Source organism: Corvus moneduloides, chromosome 16 (assembly GCF_009650955.1).
Source record: "Corvus moneduloides isolate bCorMon1 chromosome 16, bCorMon1.pri, whole genome shotgun sequence".
NCBI classification, from domain to species: Eukaryota; Metazoa; Chordata; class Aves; order Passeriformes; family Corvidae; genus Corvus; species Corvus moneduloides.
In genome coordinates, this window is record NC_045491.1 from 9,432,290 (window position 1) to 9,451,234 (window position 18,945).

Sequence of the window (18,945 nt, forward strand, 5' to 3'; positions counted from 1 at the left end):
GCCTTAAAGAACATCTTGTTCCACTCCCTGCCATGGGCAGGGACACCTTCCACTGTCCCAGGGTGCTCCAAGCCCCGTCCAACCTGGCCTTGGACACTGCCAGGGATCCAGGGGCAGCCACAGCTTCTCTGGGCACCCTGTGCCAGGGCAGAATTTCATCCTGTTGCAGGCTGTTCTCTCCTCATGGGCTGGGGTGCTCAGCCCTGCTATTCCCACCTCTGCACACCAAAATCAGGAGCCTTTGGCCCCAGGAGTTGCCAGCCCAGCCACCCTCACCAGTGCATTTCTCCCTCAGCCCGTTTACCTGCAGCTGGCTGAAAATCAGGCCTTTCCAGGGCTTCTCTCTGCTTCCTGGTGCTCCCCCACCCCTCTTACTCACAGAATCATAGAATCCTTTAGGTTGCAAAAGCCCTCTGAGACCATTGAGTCCAACCATTCCCCCAGCACTGCTGAGGCCACCACTGACCGTGTCCCCAAGTGCCACGTCCACGTGGTTGTTAACCCCTGCGCCTCTGCAGTGAAGCAAAGCCGAGGCTGGGAAGCAGCAGAGCCCTGGGAAGCGGTGAGGAGGGGCTGTGCTGTAGGGATTGCGCTCACTGCCCAGGCCTCTCCTCCTGTTTTGCAGGAACATTGACACTCTCATTGTGGATGTGTACCCGGTGCTGGACACACCGGCCAAGCAAGTCCTCTGGCAGTTTATCTACCAGCTGCTGACCTACGAGGAGCAGGAGCACTGCCAGCAAAAGATTGACAGGTTTCTGGGGTACAAGGCCTTGGCAGGTGAGAGGAAAGTCCTCATGCTCCAGGACGGACACATCGTGTCCTGATGGGTGCTGGGAGCTCAGTCCATTGTGCTGGTGTAGTTTTGGAATGAAACTCTGCATTGAGAGGAGAGATGGTACCTGAGAGAGTGACTCTGGGAGCAAACACTTTTGGAAGCTGCTCAGGTCATTACAGGTGAGGAAGTCCAGGAAGGGAACAGCTGGTTGAAGGGCATTTAAGCATTCAGACCAGAGAGGCAAAATAAGGGTGACACAGCGTCCCTTGGGATGTCACAGAAACATTCATGGCTGGAAGAGGTGGGGAGTGTGGTGCTGCTCTCCCAAAAAGGCACAAAGGCAGTTGGTGATCCCCCTTCTCCCTGGTCCCTCTGTCCCCTCACCATCACCCTCACCTGGTTCTGTGGCAGCACAAAGCCAGCAGTGGATTGGGGAGAGCAAATTTGGAGTGAAATTCCCTAATCTGTGTGTTTGGGCTCTTAATTGCTTCCAAATTTTGCTATTCTCAGCTATTCACATTGATGTGGTAATTTTAGACTCAGCAAAGGTAAAAGAAGTGTTGCTTGAAGAGAGGCTTTTGGAGGAACACGGTGATTTTAGCAGAAAACAGAAACAGCTCCAAGTCCTGGCACAAATCCTTCCTGCTGTGCATGGAATCCTGTGCTTCATGAGCACTGGATCTGCTCACTGGATTTGCACTCAGTCACCTCTGCTTTGTGTGTGCAGAATCACGGCTCAGCCATCGGCTGTGGATTCCCAAGAATTTATGCCCTACAATTAGTGTATAACCTAAGAAGTTTGCAGCTGCATTCCAGGAATGCAGAGCAGGTGTCCCCAGCCAGGGGAGGAGGGAAGCACGGGAGCAAATCTCCCTGTCCCAGGCTGTTGTTCCCAGCTCCAGGCTGTCCCTGGCTCCTCTCAGTGTCTCAGGTGAACAGGGCAGTCTTGGAGCATGAGCAGTTCTGGTTGTTCTGGTCCATTCTGTGTGTCTGTGCCTGGAAGCACCATGGCCAGAGATCTCTGGGTTTGGGCTGGTCCTTCCCCTGGGCTTCCAAACTCAGGTGATCTCCCATGTCCCAGTGCTGATCTGTCAGGGACCTCAGAGATGGATTCTCCAGTGCCTTCATCCTGCTGTGAGCCTGAGCCTCTCTGAGCTGCCACACTGAGCTGCACATGGACAATGCATGGACCATGTGGTCCTTCCAGGCAGTATTCCAGGGCTGGCCCCACTTCCTTCTTTTCCCTTGAGGGTAGGAAGGGTTTACTGGGACCAGCCCAGCTCAGGGCTGGAGTTTCATGTGGGCCATGAGCTGGTGGATGCCAATCCTGCTGGAAAAATCGATTGGATGTCCCATCTCTGTGCATCCACCCCTGCCCTGTGCTGGCAGGAGCACCTGGAACCTGCTCAGCTCCCTGGGGATGGAGCGAGCGGCTACCTGGGAATGGCAGCTGCCGTGAGTCCAATGCATCTGGGGGGCCCTGGGGAGCCCTGGGGGTACCTGTGCCAGGGTGAGGAGGGATGGGGAGCTGTGGGGTCCAGCTGTGCCTCACAGGAGCTGTTTCCTGCTGCAGCTGAGGCAGAGGCCGAGGATCGGTACCGCAGTTCCGTCCGAGGGGCCTCCCTGTGCCGGGGCAGCCTCCGGACCCCCCGCCCTGAGGAGGGGGCAGCAGGTGGGTGATTGGGGTCTAGGGGCGAGGGAGCTGGACCTGGGGGTTGTGCCTGCAGTGTCCTGCTCTGCCCCAAGCCAAATTCCTGACTTACTCCTAAGCATGAATGATGGGAAAAGATGAAGGCAAAGGCAGAGGTCAGAGTAGAGCCAGCACTGAGGCATCAGCTGCAAATCCATGTTTTCAGAAACAGAATCACAGAATCATTCAGGTTGGAAAAACCCTCCATTGAGTCCAACCTGTGACTGATCCCCACCTTGTCACCAGCCCAGAGCAGTGAGTGCCACGTCCAGTCGTTCCTTGGACACCTCCAGGGACAGCGATTCCACAATGAAAGAACCAATTCAATAAGAGGCCACTTGATCTAAGGCTGAATGTTGTTTCCAATCCCTTCTATTACTCAGATGTGAACTGGTCCTGCTGGTCTGGGCCTCCCTTCTGGGGGGCAAAACTGATGGCTTCCCTCTGAACATTGTCAGACTCCATCAAATTCACTGGGAAAACCGCATTTGTGAAATCCATGTGAGGAGGGAGATCATGATTCAGGGCCACTTTGAGACTCTTGATGAGCCCCATTCGTGGCACAAGCCCTCCCTCCCTTCAGGGGACCTGGCACCCTGCCTGTTCCCATTACTTCTGGCTGACAGTGCAGAGCCCTTGACCTGTGCTCCTCACCACGACCTCCCCATGACCTTGCTAAGGACCTCCTGGGCATGTGGTGTTCCTCAGCTGTCAGGGGGATCTGAGACAGTTCCCAGGGGAAGATCCTCTAGCCTGGCTCTGAGGAGCTTTTCTGGTGGGGATTAGCGCATGGAGAGCAGCCGACAGCTGTGTGTGCTGGAGGGGAGCCGTGTCTGGGCAGATGTTGGCCAGCTGTGGGGAGCAGCCCTGTCCTCATCTGCCCTGAGGGAAGAGCAGAGCAGCCTGGAACTGTTGTGCTGACCTTAAACCCACCTTGCACTGCTCCCTCGGGACCCCCAGAGCCGGGAGCTGGGGCAGGGAGGTCACTCCAGGTCCCGGGAAGAGCCAGGGGGCCCTTGGTGGGTCAGGGCTGTCGGGACCTGGGGGCACAGGCAGAGGAGTGACTGGTTTGTCTCTTCCTCCCGCAGGCAGTGACACTGTGGAGGTCCCCGTTCGCCTGATCCCTGGAGAGAGACAGGCTGGTGATGGCACATCCCTTCCGGAGACACCCAACCCCAAAATGGTGTGACTGGGCGGGGGACACCTCTGGCAGGGCTTTGCCCACGTGTGTGGGGTGTTGTGTCCACGAAGGGTCAGCAGTTTGGTTCCTTTCTGTGAACACAGGGCAGCAGGAAAAAGGGAATGTGGAAGGATGTGGGTGAATACCTGCAGCTGGCTGAGTGTCCCTGTCTCGGAGCCCCTCTCAGAGGTCACCTCCCTGGGCAATTAGTCACCTTTAATGAGGCTGGTGTCTGCCAGTGTCTTCCTGCAGCCTCATCAGTGAAAGGCTCTTGGGGGGGCTCAGAGAAGGCAGAGTAGCCTCGGCTCGGTGAAGCCCCCCTTTAAAGAGTGAGAGACAGGGACTGGTGGGTCAGAGAATCCCAGAATGGTTTGGGTTGGAAGGATCTTAAAGCCCAACCAGTCCCACCCCTGCCATGGGCAGGGACACCTTCCACTATCCCAGGTTGCTTCAACTTTCCAGCCTGGCCTGGGACACTTCCAGGGATCCAGGGGCAGCCACAGCTTCTCTGGGCAGCCTGGTCTGTGGGGACTGTCCTGTCCCCAGGACATGGCAGGTGTCTGGGGGTTCACAAGCCCCGTCTCGATCCGGGCATGGCCGCAGCTCTCCATCCTTTCCCAGATGTCGGCTGTCTACGCAGAGCTGGAGAACCGCCTGATCGGCAGCTTTGCTGGCAAGATGGGAAATGCTGCCCTGCACAGGACATCACCCCCAGCCTCAGAGCTGCCACACGCTGCAGGTACCTCCTGGGGGGACCCCAGGTGATGGTGGGTGGTGCTGGCCAGGCAGGTGGAGGAGAAGACAACGTCCTCTTGGTGCCATTTTATAAGGAAGCAGTGACATTGCCACGTGTGAGCGCAGTGCTGGCTCTGCAGAGCTTCAGCTGCAGGGCGGCAGTGGAGTGTGTGGGATGGTGAATCCCATGGGGTCACAGTGTGCTGCTGTGCAGTGCAGGCACTGCCCAGGGAGCTCTCCTCTCCCTTTCTTCTCCACTCCTCTCCTTGGGCTCGTTGCCTCCCGTGCCTGGGGGGCTGCAGGACCCCATGCAGGACCCCTTGGCTCTGTCCCGCAGGTGGCCGTAAGCCAGGGCCAGGGCTGGCGTGCCGAGCGAGCCACTGGCATCCCAGCAGTGCTACTACCCGCCTGCACAGCAGCGTGGCCTCCCCGTGCAGCACCGAGTCCAACCCCTACGTCAGCCTGGACAGCAGCCCGGCCCCGTCGCCCAAGCACCGCGAGTACTCGCCCCTTGGCGCGACGGAAGAAGCTTTTCACCTTCTCCAGGCCCCGCGCAGCCGCGACCACCGATCGGTTCCTGGACGCCCTCAGCGAGCAGCTGGGACACCGGGTCACCATCGTGGATGATTTCCTCACCCCTGAGAATGACTACGAGGAGGTGAGCATGGCATGGGGCACTCAGAATACCATCTTTGGCATTTTTGGTACCCTGGGCATGGAGCCGCCGTCGTGCAGCCTCAGGGGACACATCCTGGGGCTCTGCAGGTGGCAGGGAGGGGTGGTGTGGATGGGGGATGGTAGGTGGAGGGCGAGGTGCCACCTTCAGCCTCTGCTCTGTCCCCACCCAGATGAGTTTCCAGGATGACCAGGGCAGCTACGTCACCAACGATGTCAGCAGCAGCGAGTACATCAGCAGCAGTGACGAGGGCAGCTCCCTGACCTACTCCACGCTCTCAGACCACATCCCCCCTCCTCCGCTCAGCCCCCCACCCCCACCGCCCCCCCTGCAGTTCCACGACCCCCAGACCGGCCCCACCAAGGCAGAGGCCACAAAGGGCAGCGCGGCGCCGGCCCCCAAGTCCCTGGTCAGTCACCTGCACCCCATCCCGCCCCCGCCGCCGCCGCCCCCGCCGCCCCCGGTGCCCTGCGCTCCCCCCCTGCACCGGGGGCTGCTGCACCGCAGGAGCGAGTCCAACCACATGAGCGTCAAGAGGCTGCGCTGGGAGCAGGTGGAGAACTCGGAGGGGACCATCTGGGGGCAGGTATGGCCCGGGAGTAGGGAGTGGGGTGAGGGATGGGGGTCCCAACCGTGCCCTGGGGAGCAGCGACCTGTGCCAAGGCTCTGGAGGGCTTTGTTTCATCCTTGCAGTTGTTTGGACCAAACTGCTGGGGTGGGGAGAGGCCCTGGAAAGCCTCTGAGTTGCTGGTTTCAGCTACAGCGTCCTGGGGAGCACTTCCCTGCCCTGACGCAGCCAGGAGCTGCCTCCAGATGTGTTGTGCAGCTGTGGGGGGTTTTATCAGTGGGAAAGGATGAGGATGGTTGGAGCAGAGTGATGGGAGAGCCCCAGGCAGGGCAGGACACTGGAGAGGACAGCAGAGCTGAGGGGTGAGACAAGACGTGACAATCTTTGCCATCGTGGACATGAAGTGGTGCAGAACTCTGGAGGTGGATTCAGGCCCTTCCTGGGGTTTAAACTCGCAGCCTCTGTGTCTCTCCCGATGTTCAGGACGTGCCATATTCCCTGTGACCTGAGCAGCCAGAGGGGAGCTGTGGGATCATCTTCCAGTCCCGCAGGCACTTGAAATCTTGTAGGTCCCTCTCCCCAGCCCTCCAGGAAGGAAGATACTTCTTCACAGTGATTTTTCTGTGTGCAGAAAAATTCCTGAAGCTCCTGGAATTCCCATTTTATCCTTCAGTAAAGGAATCATGTCCGAGGAGCAAGTGAAGACAGAGATGCTCTGTAGGATTTCAGCTGTGTCAGGAGCTGAGTGAATCTGCAGGGCAGTGGCCGAGCCCCCAGTCACAGGACGGTGCCACTAGCCTGTCCTGGTTTCTTCTGGGGACACGGAGCTTAGTGTGGGGGACAGGGAGTGTGCCAGCACAGGTGGGCACTGTCAGACTGTCCCTGTGCCAGCACAGCTCCTGACTCCTCCTCCCCCACAGCTCGGGGAAGACTCAGATTACGACAAGCTGAGTGATATGGTCAAATACCTCGACCTGGAGCTGCACTTTGGGACTCAGAAGCCCACGAGTAAGTACTGAGCCCCAAAATAGGTCTTGGTACCAGCAGAGAGCGGTACCGGCTGGGAGGAACTGGGAGGAACTGGGGCTTGATGGGCAGCAAGGCACTGCCTGTCTGTGACATCACCTGTGGCATGAATTTGCTCATCCTCAGGATTTTGTGGCTGGTGGCACAGTGGATCATTAAGGTGGAGATGATTTCACTATCTCCCTTAAATTATCTCTGTTGCCATGGTCTGTTTTCTCTCCACATTTCATTGGGCACTGAAACCCGGCTGGAGGCTTTCACCAATTGCAGCTCCAGTGTTTGAGAACTCTGGAAACGCTGAAAAAGCCAGGAAAACATTCCTGTGTCCAAAGAAATCATCACAAGCAAGCAGCACTTTGTATATAAATAATCAGTGGATGTCCCCCAAGAGCTGTGATGGGGTCTGGAGCTCTGTGCCTGTGCAGCCCCCATCACTCTTGAACTGGGGTCTCCCACAGACCCACTGGGATCTCCACCCACCAGAGTTTTTGGGTGCCACAAACCCAGGGCGGGGTCCAGACTGGGTTGTGGAGTGGTGGTGATCCTGGTGGGAGGCATTCCAGTAAAAAAAGTGGGATGTCTGAGCTCTCCTGCAAGGGCCACGATGCCCAGCTGGCAGTGGGATGAAATGGGACTCATCTCAGGGGACACTGTTTTTAGGATGTTTCTGAGCAGTCAGGGATTTTCTGTGTGTTTCACCTCTCGTTTTACCTTTTTCAGCTCCAGCTGAGTCCTCCATTGGGGAGATCTTTGAATTGCAGAATTCAAGGATTCCTGGAGCCATTGCTGTGTGCAAAGCACCTGTTCTCCTCCCTTTTCATTCATGGTTTCACTGTTTGCAGGAGAGTTTTCTTCCCACTGGAGCCGCCTGAGCCTGTCCTTACCCATGATTAAATCTTTCAGTTTCTCTTCCAGAGCCAACTCTCATGCCTGAAAACTTTAAAAAGAAAGACGTGGTTGAAATTTTGTCCCACAAAAAGGCCTACAACACATGTGAGTAAAGTTCACGGTGAAGGTACCCCCAAAGGGGCCCACAGGTGGGAATGTAGAGAACTGGAAAGGTAAAGGGAAGGAACACAAGCTCAATCCCCTGGGCATGATCCCATGAGCACAGCTCAGCTGGGATGGGCTTTTCCTGCAGCCTGGAGCTCCCTCAGACTGAGTTCAGCCCCAGGCAGGGGGAAAGAGGGAACTTTCTGGGAAAGGTTGGAGATGGGATGTGCCTCATTGTCCTGGGGAGGGGCAGAGCCCGCAGGGCCCCATGGGGTGAAGTGGGGCAGTGGAGGGGCAGTGCTGCTTCTCCAGTATGTGCTTCTGGTAAGAAGGAGGGTGGGAGGGCTTGGTGGGACCCTGCCAAGGATCCCTCCCTGGCTGTGGGGGATGAGGGAGTGGGGCTGGTTCCCAGGGCGGCCCAGCCTGGTGTGTGGGTGAGGTGCACGCAGTGCTCTGGGGCGCTGCAGGACCAGATCCACTCATGGGGTCCTCATGCAGCCTCTGCAGGGTCCTAGAGAGTGGAAAGCCCTTCCTCTGCAGGGCTGTGCCTGCATGAGCCTGTGCAGGAGTCTCACTCCGTGGGGAGGTTGATGTCCTGGTCCTGCTGGGCAGTGTGTCCCCAGCACTGCCACACCCCCGAGGTCCCCTCCTTTCCCCCTGGGTGACAGTGACATGCCTCCCTCCCCCCAGCCATCCTGATTGCCCACCTGAAGCTATCACACATTGAGCTGCGCCAGATCCTGATGACGATGGAGACGGACCGCCTGGAGCCGTCCCACATCAAGCAGCTCCTGCTCTATGCCCCGGATGGGGAGGAGGTGCAGCGCTTCCAGAGCTACAAGGAGAACCCCGGCAAGCTGAGCGAGCCCGACCAGTTCGTGCTGCAGGTGCCAGGCAGGGCCGTGCTCTGCGAGTGGGGCTGCGTGTGCCGTGTCCCCTTGTCCCCTGCCAGCAGGGTACTCACACCTGGGGGGTGGGAGGAGCTGGTGGCACTGGGACTGTGGGGCTGGTGCTTGGTTGATGCCAGAGGGGTCTGGCAGCTCCCAGTGGCTGCTTTAGAACTGCAGAGCCACCACCACGTTTGCTCCTTGGTGACTGTGACTTTGCCCAACTCTGATTTACTTTCTATTGACAAAGTCACCTGTGGATGTTGGTGTGGAAGTCCCCATCCCGTGGCAGCAAACCAGCCCAGCCACTCCATGTGCCACCTGTACGTCCTGCTTCCATGTCCAGGGCAACAAGCCAGGAAGAGCCCCGTGTAGGAGGGAGTGTGGCTGATGGGGATGGTGATCCTGCCCTCCTTTTGCCCCAGATGCTGTCGGTACCCGAGTACAAGATCCGCCTGCGCAGTCTGCACTTCAAGACCACCCTGCAGGAGAAGACCGAGGAGATCAAAGCCAGCTATGAGTGCATTTGCAAGGCCTCTCTAGAGCTGAAAAGCAGCAAGAAGCTGGCAAAGATCCTGGAGGTCAGAGCGGTCCCTCCTTCTTGTAGCAGTCACCAATGGCCCTCAGCATTCCACAGGAGCACCCATGGGTGTGTCCCACATTTGGGCAGCATTCCAGGCTGGTCCCTGTGCACCCCATACTGCCTGTCCCCCTGAGGGGGGGTTTTTGGGATCCTGGCATGGGGCTGTGCCTGGCAGAGAGAACAAATTCCACTGCAATTCCTCCACGACCCTCCTGAGCTGAGCTGTCCCAAATTGTTGTTAATTCATTTGGTTTTGCTTTAAAAAAAGGCAGGTGGGATAAATGAGGTCACCGTGTGCTCAAAGGCATTTCCAGATGCGTGATGAAACTCCTTAGTAGCTCCTGGCCAGTGACCCCCACAACAACTCCTTGGGGGCGATATTTGCCTGCACATTAATGGGTGGTTAACAGAAATTCAGAGTCCCAGGAGCTGGGAGGTGGGAGGATACAGGTGCAGGAGGTCACCAGCCCCTCACTCCCCTGGTTTCCTCTTTGCAGTTTGTGCTGGCCATGGGAAACTACCTGAACAACGGGCAGCCCAAGACCAGCAAAACAACGGGCTTTAAAATCAACTTCCTCACCGAGGTAGGGAGAGCCAGGCTTGTTCTGTGCAGAGGACACTGAGACTGGGAGCTCCTTGTGTCCAGCAAAGCTGTCCTCCTAAGAGACCCCGGGGTGCCAGCGAGGGGACTGTGGAGGGGCTGAATTGATCCATAGCGGGGGGGACTGCAGAGAGACCCTGCTGTGGGTCTGGTGCTTCAGTGTGCTGGGGAATCCTGCCAGGGAAGGCTGGCCAGGGCCCAGGTGTGGGTGGGAGAAGGTCCTCATCCCACAGGGGCTGCAGTGGGACTCCTGAGGGGTGGGGACAGGGGGACAGCCCTGCCCTGCAGGAGGGGCATCTCCACACCGCTAATCTGGGCACGCATGGTGTGTAAACATTAAATGTCCAGTTTAACCATTAACCACGGGAGCGTGGGGCTGAGCTGAGAGTGACTGACCCCAAGTGTGTGTGAGCCCCACTCCCTCTGCGGGGGCATCCTCACTTGTTCTGCTTGGCTGCAGCTGAACACGACCAAGACTGTCGATGGGAAATCCACCTTCCTGCACATTCTTGCCAAATCCCTCAGCCAACACTTCCCAGAGCTCCTGGGCTTTGCCAAGGATCTTCCGACAGTGCCGCTCGCTGCCAAAGGTAAAGGATCAGAAGGAGCTGCAAGCCCTTTGTGTCCTTGCACTGCCTCTGGGTTTGGTTTGAGTCTGGGGTCAGCCAGGAGCTGCGTAGCCTTGGCAGGAGCGGGATGGGAGCCAGAACAAGTGGAGGAATGGTCCTGAGCGTTAGGAAGGGATGAGCTCAGTGGACAGAGAGGTGCCATCCATCCCACGCTGCCGCACTTGGCAGCGCCTAGACAAGGCTCTGTCCCTCCCCTGGTATTCCTTTCTGACTTGAAGCCATGATTCCCAAGTTCAGAGGCATCTTGGATGTGCAAAGGAGGCACAGGAATGGAAAGCGCCAGGAAGTCTGCCCCAGCCTCCATCCAGGTGTGCAGGTGCCAGCACTGTGCTGCCACTGTCACCTGTGGGGGCAGAGGGTGCAGCAACTCGGGGAGGGGTCACAGTTGAGTCACAGCTGTGTCACGTTGAATAAGGACCCTACAGCTCCATTTTCTGCAATAAAAACCAGTCACACACATGCTGGAGTTGTTCTCCATCCACTGCTGGTGGTGTCACAAGAGGCTGGTCAGGTGTGACACAGGACTGGGGCAGTGCCTGTCCCTGTGCTGGCACTGCTGGGGCAACCTCCAAGTCCTGGGGGCAGCTCTGGGCCCCTGACAACAAGGAGGACACCGAGGGCTGGAGCAGGTCCAGGGAAGGGAACAGGGCTGGGGGAAGGGGCTGGAGCACCAGGAGCGGCTGAGGGAGCTGGGAAAGGGGCTCAGCCTGGAGCAAAGGAGGCTCAGGGGGGACCTTGTGGCTCTGCACAACTCCCTGACAGGAGGGGGCAGCCGGGGGGGGGGGGTCGGGCTCTGCTCCCAGGGAACAGGGACAGGAGCAGAGGGAACGGCCTCAGGCTGGGCCAGGGGAGGTTCAGGTTGGATATTGGGGAAATTCCTCCTGGAAAGGGCTGCCCAGCCCTGGCACAGCTGCCCAGGGCAGGGGTGGAGTCCCCATCCCTTCAGGGATTTAAAAGCTGTGTGGATGTGGTACTTGGGGACCGTGCTTGGATTTGTGGTGGCTGTGGCAGTGCTGGGGAGCACAGTTGGACTGCATGACCTTAGAGGGCTTTTCCAACCTAAATGATTCCATGATTCTGTGATTTTAAATGTTGCATTGAATCTCTACAAAGCACGAGCTGCATTCCCCTTGCACACCATCACTGCTGTTTGTGAGCAATTCCCTTGGGAATTAGTGCTACAGTGAATAAATAAAGGAACAAATTCAGGCCTGGAGCTGTAAATTTCCACTTGAGGAAGGTCTGGACCTGGACCTTTCCCAGCTGGAATTTGTATCTGGCCTAACTCTTACACAACCCTTCTGTCACTGGAGGCTCCCAGCTGCCCAAACTCCTCCCATTGTGTCCCCCCTCATCCTGATGTCCCTCCTGTCCCCTCCCAGGCACCTGTGTGTCCATCACCATGAGTCCTCTGTGCTCCTTGTCCTCACATGTTCCAGGCTCCTTTTGACACTCTTGGCATCTCTAGGTGTGAGCACCAAGAGCTCCTGGTAACCTGCTGGTCCTGGCAGGATGGTCTGGTTGTGCACCCTACCTGGACAGCAGGACATTGGTGCAGATCTGTGCAGACAGACAGACTGACCCCCTGACCCATGGCCACACTCCTGCCTCTCTCTGTGCCATGGGAACAAACCCAGACCTCCATCTCCCAGCCCTGCTGACCCCGCTCTTCTCCTGCAGTGAACCAGAGGACACTGACAGCTGACCTGAAGGACCTGCACACCACGGTGAGTGACATCCAGAAGGCCTGTCACACCATGCCAGCCACCGCCGAGGACAGGTTTGCGATTGTCATGACTGTATCCTTCTGTGAGAGGGGCGAATCCCCCCAGCACTGACTGCCCTCGAGTAAATCCATGTCAGTGCCTTTGTGGCTCCCTGAAAAGCCAGGGCTGTGTCTGGCACTGTCTCAGCACTGCTGGGAAAACCCCCTTGCTCTCAGCCAGGATGGGAAGCAGATTTGGTGGTGCCCCCCGGCCCAGCTGCCTCTGTGTGGCACAGCCCCAGTGCCACAGGCCAGGGAATGTGCTGGGACATCTGTTCTTGAGACCTGTGCTGTCAGGGACAGCTGAGCCTGCCAGCACCTACACACGTGCCTGTGCTGCAGCTCCCTGCTGCCAGCTGGGCTGGAACCCAGCCATTTGATAAGAGATTGATAAGGGATTCTGATCCCTACCAGATCCATGCAGCAGCTCTTTGTCCTTAAGCCAATTCCCACAGTCCTTCCTGGAGAGTGCCCAGCCTGCCATGCGCTCCCTGGATGACCTGCAGCACAAGGCCATGGAGGAGTTCAGTAAGGTGTTGTCCTTCTTTGGGGAAGACTCAAAAATGACAACTTCTGAAGCCTTCTTTGGCATTTTTGCAGAATTCATGAGCAAGTTTGAGGTGAGTTGAACCCTTCAAAGCCAGCCAGGGATCTCCTGTGAGGTGTCAGTGAGGTGTTTTATTTGTGTGGGAGCGGGATGGAGCAGCTGTGCCTGAGTAAGAGGCAATTTTTCTAATGCTGATAAGGTGCAATTTTTCTAACATATGAATTGGCCACCCAGGACGGGACACTGAGGGAGGCCTCAAGCACAAGCCCCACGGGAGAGTAATGCAGTTGTTCATAGAATCCTGGAATGGTTTGGGTTGGAAAGGATCTTAAAGATGATCCCATATTCCACCCCCTGCCATGGCAGGGACACCTTCCACTATCCCAGGGTGCTCCAAGCCCTGTCCAGCCTGGCCTTGGACACTTTCAGGGATGGGACAGCCACAGCTTCTCTGGGCACTCTGTGGCCAGGACCCTGAACTTTCTCTTGCCACAGCAGCCCCACACTCAGCGCTGCCCTTTCTGTCCCACAGCGGGCTCTCAGTGACGTGCAGGTGGGCGAGAGCCAGCGGAGCCCCAGGATGACCTCCCCCCTCGCCTGGTGACGGCCTGCGGCCACCTGAGGTGCAACAATTCATTGCCAACAAAGTGCAATTTGCTCCTGTCCAGTCTGGTTGTAAATACGCTGCTGCCACCTGCTACCCCCCAGCAGAGTCACGGACAGAGGGGTCGGGGCAGGTGGACACTGAGAAGGCACCCCAGGTGACAGAGGATGACGTGAGGGTGACATGAAGATAAACCCTGCACTGGTCCTGACAGAGCTTCCTTAGCACCCTCCATTTCCAGCAGATCACTGAGCCAAGGGTTTCGCACCCATCTGGTAAAACCCCACTGTCCCACGTTTCCCAAGCACCTGTAACAGGCACCGGCCCCCACTGGAGACCTTCCCCACACCCCCAGGGCCACTGCCTGAGCGTGGGGGGTTCTGCCCGGCCAGCCTTGGGGCCGGGGTGAGAGCCCAGCCACGGAGTCCCAGGCAAGCCAGAGCAGGTCAGCCGGGAAGGGAGCACGGGGGGATGAGCAGGAGGGGGCGGCCACCAGCGCCTGCTCCTCTGGCACCCTGAGGAGCTGAGTCCCCTCCCGTCCCTCTCCAAGCCCTTCCACCCTGGGGCAGAGCACGTGGGGCTGGAGCCACACCTGACCAGACTGTAACACTGGAGCAGAGGTCACTGGAGGTGGCCCGGAAGCTTCAATCCCCCTCCATTGCCAGTCAATAGGACCTTGCAGAACCCTTCTGCATGTCCATGTGGTCCCAAGGACGGATCCGGTCTGACCTACCCAGCTCACGGGTCCTTCCTGGCCATCAGCTTTGCTTAAAGCTGTGCCAGAGGCTGACGGATCTTGAAACCCTCCCAAGAGTGTAACACCATCAGCACGAGGTTATTGGAACTCGCCAGCAGACAGAAGCCCTGAGCATTTTGATGCCTCCTTGGAAAGCACAGAACCCCTGAGAGCCTAAAAATGAGCAGGAGTCCTCTTGCAGCCCCGAGTGCTGCTCTGAGGCACAGCAGAGACAGTGGGAAACGCATCCCCTGCCCTGCTCCAGTCGGGAATCCTGAGAGTCCCTTTACTGTAGGACCGGTTTGCATGGTGAATATCCCAGGTACTGATGTGTGCACATCCACTTCCCAGCATGCACACCCACCTCCCGACGCGCACGTCCCTCTCTCCCCAAGGCCTGGCTGTCTTTCAGCTGCCTGGATTCCCCTGTGCTGCCCCTGGGATGGAGGGACAGCATTCCATGGCCAGTGCGTGCGCCTGCAGGGGCCACGGCGCCCGTGAGCTCCCAGCAGCAGACCCACAGTGCGTGACTTTGTGAGCATTTCCTCCATGCAAAACGCATCCATTGCCTTCCAAACCTGGCCTGCTCCCACATCCTGCCCGTGGAAGCCCCGCAGCAAACGCAGTGTAGGTCACCCCTCCACCCAATGCCAGAGCAAGGGTTCGTCCTGCAGCCTCCGCTCAAGGACACAATCACCAACCGGTGCATTATTTATGGGAGACCTTACAACCCTCAAATCTCCGGGTTTTGGTATTTTTTTAAACCCTGCTGTAGAAAGTGAAGTATATTTTCACAAGTGTTCTCCGTTTATACAGCTTTAAGTGCCAGGTAGTGGGTAGCCTTATGTTCCCAGAGGTCCAGGACAGGACCACGCTCCCTCTGCTCCTCTTTCCCTTTTGGATGTTGCACACTGCATTCCGTTGATTTTTTTCTTTTTTTAAAAACATATCCAATATTTAAAACACCGGAGGTCGTTTTGAAACTGTCCTGACAGAAGATGCTGTACATAGATTTTGCTACATGTTGTAACTTTCTGAAATGAGTTAGAACTCCAATCCCTTTGGTATTTTATGTGAAATATTTTCAAAGAGCCAGAACTTCTGGCGATATGAATTTGATAATGGGATGATGTATATTCACAGTTCAGTCTCTACCCAATGCCTATGTGCTATTCCCAAAATAAAGCTACTGCCTTCTGCCTCCTGAGTGCACAGAGCTCTGTCTTCTGTCCAGAATTGCTGCTGGTGATGTTGTGAGGAATCCTGCATCTGGCACTTTGCACTTGTTAATATTGGTCCCTGACACCTGCAGGGTCTCACCTGGCTGGGCTGGGGCTGGTATGGAATCACTGCCTGGAGGACCTTCCTGTGCTGCAGCATCCAGGCTGGAAGGATCAAAATGAGCAGCAAATTCTTAAAATAGTATGGATTTCTAACTCCAGCCTTCAGAAGAAAACATTTAGTGAACGTATGAGCCAGTGAATTGTTTCCCTCTGAAAAGGAATTCTTGGCTGAGGTTGAGTTTATGTCCAGGGGCAATTTATCTCCCATGACACTTGGAGCAGATGGATAGGGAGCAGCTCCCATGAGGTGTTGTGGTTTAGCTGGTTCACAGCAGCCTGCTCGAGCCCTGGGTGCTCCCCAGAGGCTGGAACAGCTCCGTGCAGAGTTACCCACAGTGTCCCTTGCTGGGCACGTGCATCTCCTTCCCTGGAGACACTGAAACATCTGCACAGGATCCTGAGGGATGCACTCCAGGGAGCAGGGCGGGTGGATTGGTGACCTCCAATGGTCGCATGCAACCTGACTCGTCCTGAGATTCCGTTTGAAGTGCTCAAACCCCTCCTGATGTTTCTCCAGCCCCCTGGCCCATCCACCAATCCCAGGGATCAGCCCACCATGGCTGTCACAGCTCCCACTGCCCGGGCTGAGCCCATAAACCACCAGAGAATGATGTCCCAGAGCCTCCATTCACCACATCCCACACAACACACACACCATTCCCTGCACACCCCTGTTTTCCTGGGCTCTGGTAACTTTTTTGCAGACATGAGGTAATTCCTGCCCACAGCCAGTGCTGGCCGGGTGCTCTCCTTTGAGCACAGAATTCCTGCGTCAGCCCTGACCATGGGCTCATCCTCACAGGAAAGCCTGTCCTTGGAAAGGAAATAACAACTGGGGCAGCAGCTGGGAGCAGTGCAGGGAATGCAGCCATGGCTGCTCCTGCTCCACGGGTACCACTTCCATCCTCTAACATAGACCGGGAAACGGTGTCCCTGAAGATCCCAGGTTACGTTCCAAACCTCAGATGATTTAGGGATTTCCTTCTTTCCTGCAAGAAATAGAGGAAAAAGGACCTCAGAGAGGAAATTAACAGCTTGAGTACAGTCAGGGTGGATCACAGCTGGGACACATTTGTACCAGGCACCTCCAAGGCAGAGTGGAACCACCTGGGAACCCTCCCTCTAAGTACCTTGATTGTGGCTTGAAGGGCCACGATCTGTAATTATTCTCCAGGTGCCATGAAAGATACCAAGGAGACCAAAAAAAGAGATCTCAGCTTCAGGCTGGAAGGGCTGTAAGTCAGGGGGGAAAAAAGGTGGCATAAACTGGGAGGCAGCACAAGACACCTGGTGCTGCATTTGCAGCCCTTGAGGATCCTCCTTTAGGAAAATTTGGGGGTTCCAAATCATAGCAGATCAAATTAAAGCATCTCCAATTGCAAGGTTTAAATAGGTACAATTATGTTCATCAGAGCTGTGATGGGAAAACGATGAGATAAAATACAGATGCTGTTTTTTTCAAGGCATCATTAAGTCACAGAAAAGTTTGCTCTGGAAGGGACACATAAAGATCATCCTGCCATGGGCAGGGACACCTTCCTCTATCCCAGGCTGCTCCAAGCCCTGTCCAGCCTGGCCTTGGGCACTTCCAGGGATCCAGGGGCAGCCACAGCTTCTCTGGGCACCCTGTGCCAGGGCCTCACAATCCTCACAGGGAAGAATTTATTCCCAATATCCCAGCCAACCCTGCCCTCTGGCAGGTTAACACATGCCCTTAGCGGGTCACCTACAGTAAAATTTTGGTTGGTAACTCCACAGCTGGGACACGGATTAGGCTTGTGAGGGGACAGTGCCCATTCTCCATCTGCCCTCCCAGCTCGTGGGTTACCTGCCCAGCAAGGAGCTTCTCAGCAGTGCTGCCGGGGATCTGTGAGCCCCAGTTCCAGGGATTTATGAGCTGCCTCCTGCCACGGTCTCTCGATGTGCTGTGAAGTCCCTCTTCAGGACTACTCTCTGTGTGTCTTGGCCCTCATGGTGTATCAGGGTTTTTGGACAGGTGATGCTGAAGACAAACCTCCGGCCTGTTCCCAGCAAGGGACTCGATTGTGAGATTAACCTGCAGCCTCAGCAGTGTGTTACAAACCCCAGCCCACGGATGGATCCTGCGCTCTGGAAGGCTCAGGCATAAACACAGAGACAGGACTGGCTGTCAGCTCCTCCCTGTGCCACGGGCTGTCAGCTCCAGAGGACATCAGCCCGGATTTTTTATTGTTCTGTGTCCCTTGTGTAGCCGCACAGATTGCTTAAGAGAATGGCACTCTGTGGAGTTTGACCCGGGAGCCCTGATAGTGAAAATAATGCACTTCTCACCAGAGCCACGGGAGACCAAAAGAGTAACTTCGGTCAATTAGTTTAACTTTGACTATAAATATTCCTTCTCATTCCTTGTGACCCTGTTAACAGCTCCGCTGGCAAACCCCGATTCTCTGGCAATATTTAAGCTGCCTGTCAGTTGGCAGAGCCCTGCTGGTGCCCGGCGCGGGGAGCAGAATAAGACCCAGCTGAGCGCAGTAAGTTCCCTTTCAGCTTCTACCTCGAGTCGGGAGCTCCGTCGGGTTCGGGGCTCTGCTGGGCTGCTCTGGGCCCCGGCGAGCCGTGGTGGCTGGAGGAGGTGGATGGACCTGGGAATGCTTTAAAAAATCCCTTGAGGAGGCATTTAGAGCGCTACGGTCCCGCCGGGTTACTCGAGAGCCACGTGGGCTGCGTCCCCCCGGCGCTGCTGATAAAGGGCCGGCTTCAGCAGCTTCATTTCCATGCCACGGATGTTCCTTCCTCACAATCTCTGGCGAGGAAAGCGCCGCCGCCTGTGCCAGGCACCGGGGGAGAGCGGGCTGTGAGCTGAATTCACAAAACGGGCAAAATTTCCACTGGGCCACGGCAGAGTCGGGATCTGGGAATCCGCTGCGTTTTCCTACCCCGGCCTCGGCGCTGGCCCGGGAGGAGCCGGACAGGCACCTGCGGCAGCTCCGGGAATGTCCCCTGCACTGCATCCGCCTTCCCTGCCTTTGCCGGCGGGCGCAGCAGGTGCTGCAGAGCTGCCCTCCTGCTCCGTACACGCTTCGGAGGGACAGACACAGCCCTGTCCCGCCCGCAGGGCTGAACCCCGGCTGCCACCCGCGCCCGTGTGCGGCTGGAGCTCCGGATGAACCGCGCTGTGACCCCGGGTGGACTTGGGTGATCCTTGTGGGTCCCTTCCAGCTTAGGAGATTCCCCGATTCTGTGATTCTCTGGCCTTGCTCCACGGGTCCTGAATGGAAAGTGTCTCGGGATGGAAGGAAACAGTGGTGCCAGGGGGAAGTTGGAGGTGTGGGAGTGGGGTTAGCAGCTTCCCCAGGCTGACATACCAAACCCTGTTTTTCCTTTCCTACTTAGAGGTTAAGCGTGCCAGTAAAAACTCGGCAGCAGCCAAGACACACTGGCTCTTAAAGAGGTAAGATAGCACTGTTCTGGTCATCAGTGCCCTGCATCCCTGCCAGGCAGGAGCTCACTAGGGATCCAGTGGGATCTGGGGATTTATAAGGCATGGAAAAGGCTCTGCCAAGGTGCTGAGAGTCCCCAGTCCCATCCTGGTGCTGGGACCTCTGCCCTCTACCAACTTCAGCAC

General features: G+C 56.9%; 1 protein-coding gene across 1 annotated transcript in view; it reads left to right on the plus strand.

Annotated features, from left to right (window-relative positions):
* Positions 1-15,205, plus strand: part of LOC116451858 (delphilin-like) — a 35,095-nt gene extending 19,890 nt beyond the window's left edge. Inside the window, 16 exon segments of the mRNA XM_032125750.1 lie at positions 626-780; positions 2,352-2,450; positions 3,557-3,651; positions 4,270-4,387; positions 4,721-4,868; positions 4,870-5,041; positions 5,232-5,645; positions 6,548-6,635; positions 7,569-7,646; positions 8,337-8,533; positions 8,959-9,114; positions 9,614-9,700; positions 10,178-10,307; positions 12,027-12,145; positions 12,567-12,731; positions 13,191-15,205. Coding sequence (XP_031981641.1) covers positions 626-780; positions 2,352-2,450; positions 3,557-3,651; positions 4,270-4,387; positions 4,721-4,868; positions 4,870-5,041; positions 5,232-5,645; positions 6,548-6,635; positions 7,569-7,646; positions 8,337-8,533; positions 8,959-9,114; positions 9,614-9,700; positions 10,178-10,307; positions 12,027-12,145; positions 12,567-12,731; positions 13,191-13,262 — 2,293 coding nt within the window. The 3' untranslated portion in view covers positions 13,263-15,205.
* The last annotated feature ends 3,740 nt before the right edge of the window (positions 15,206-18,945 follow it).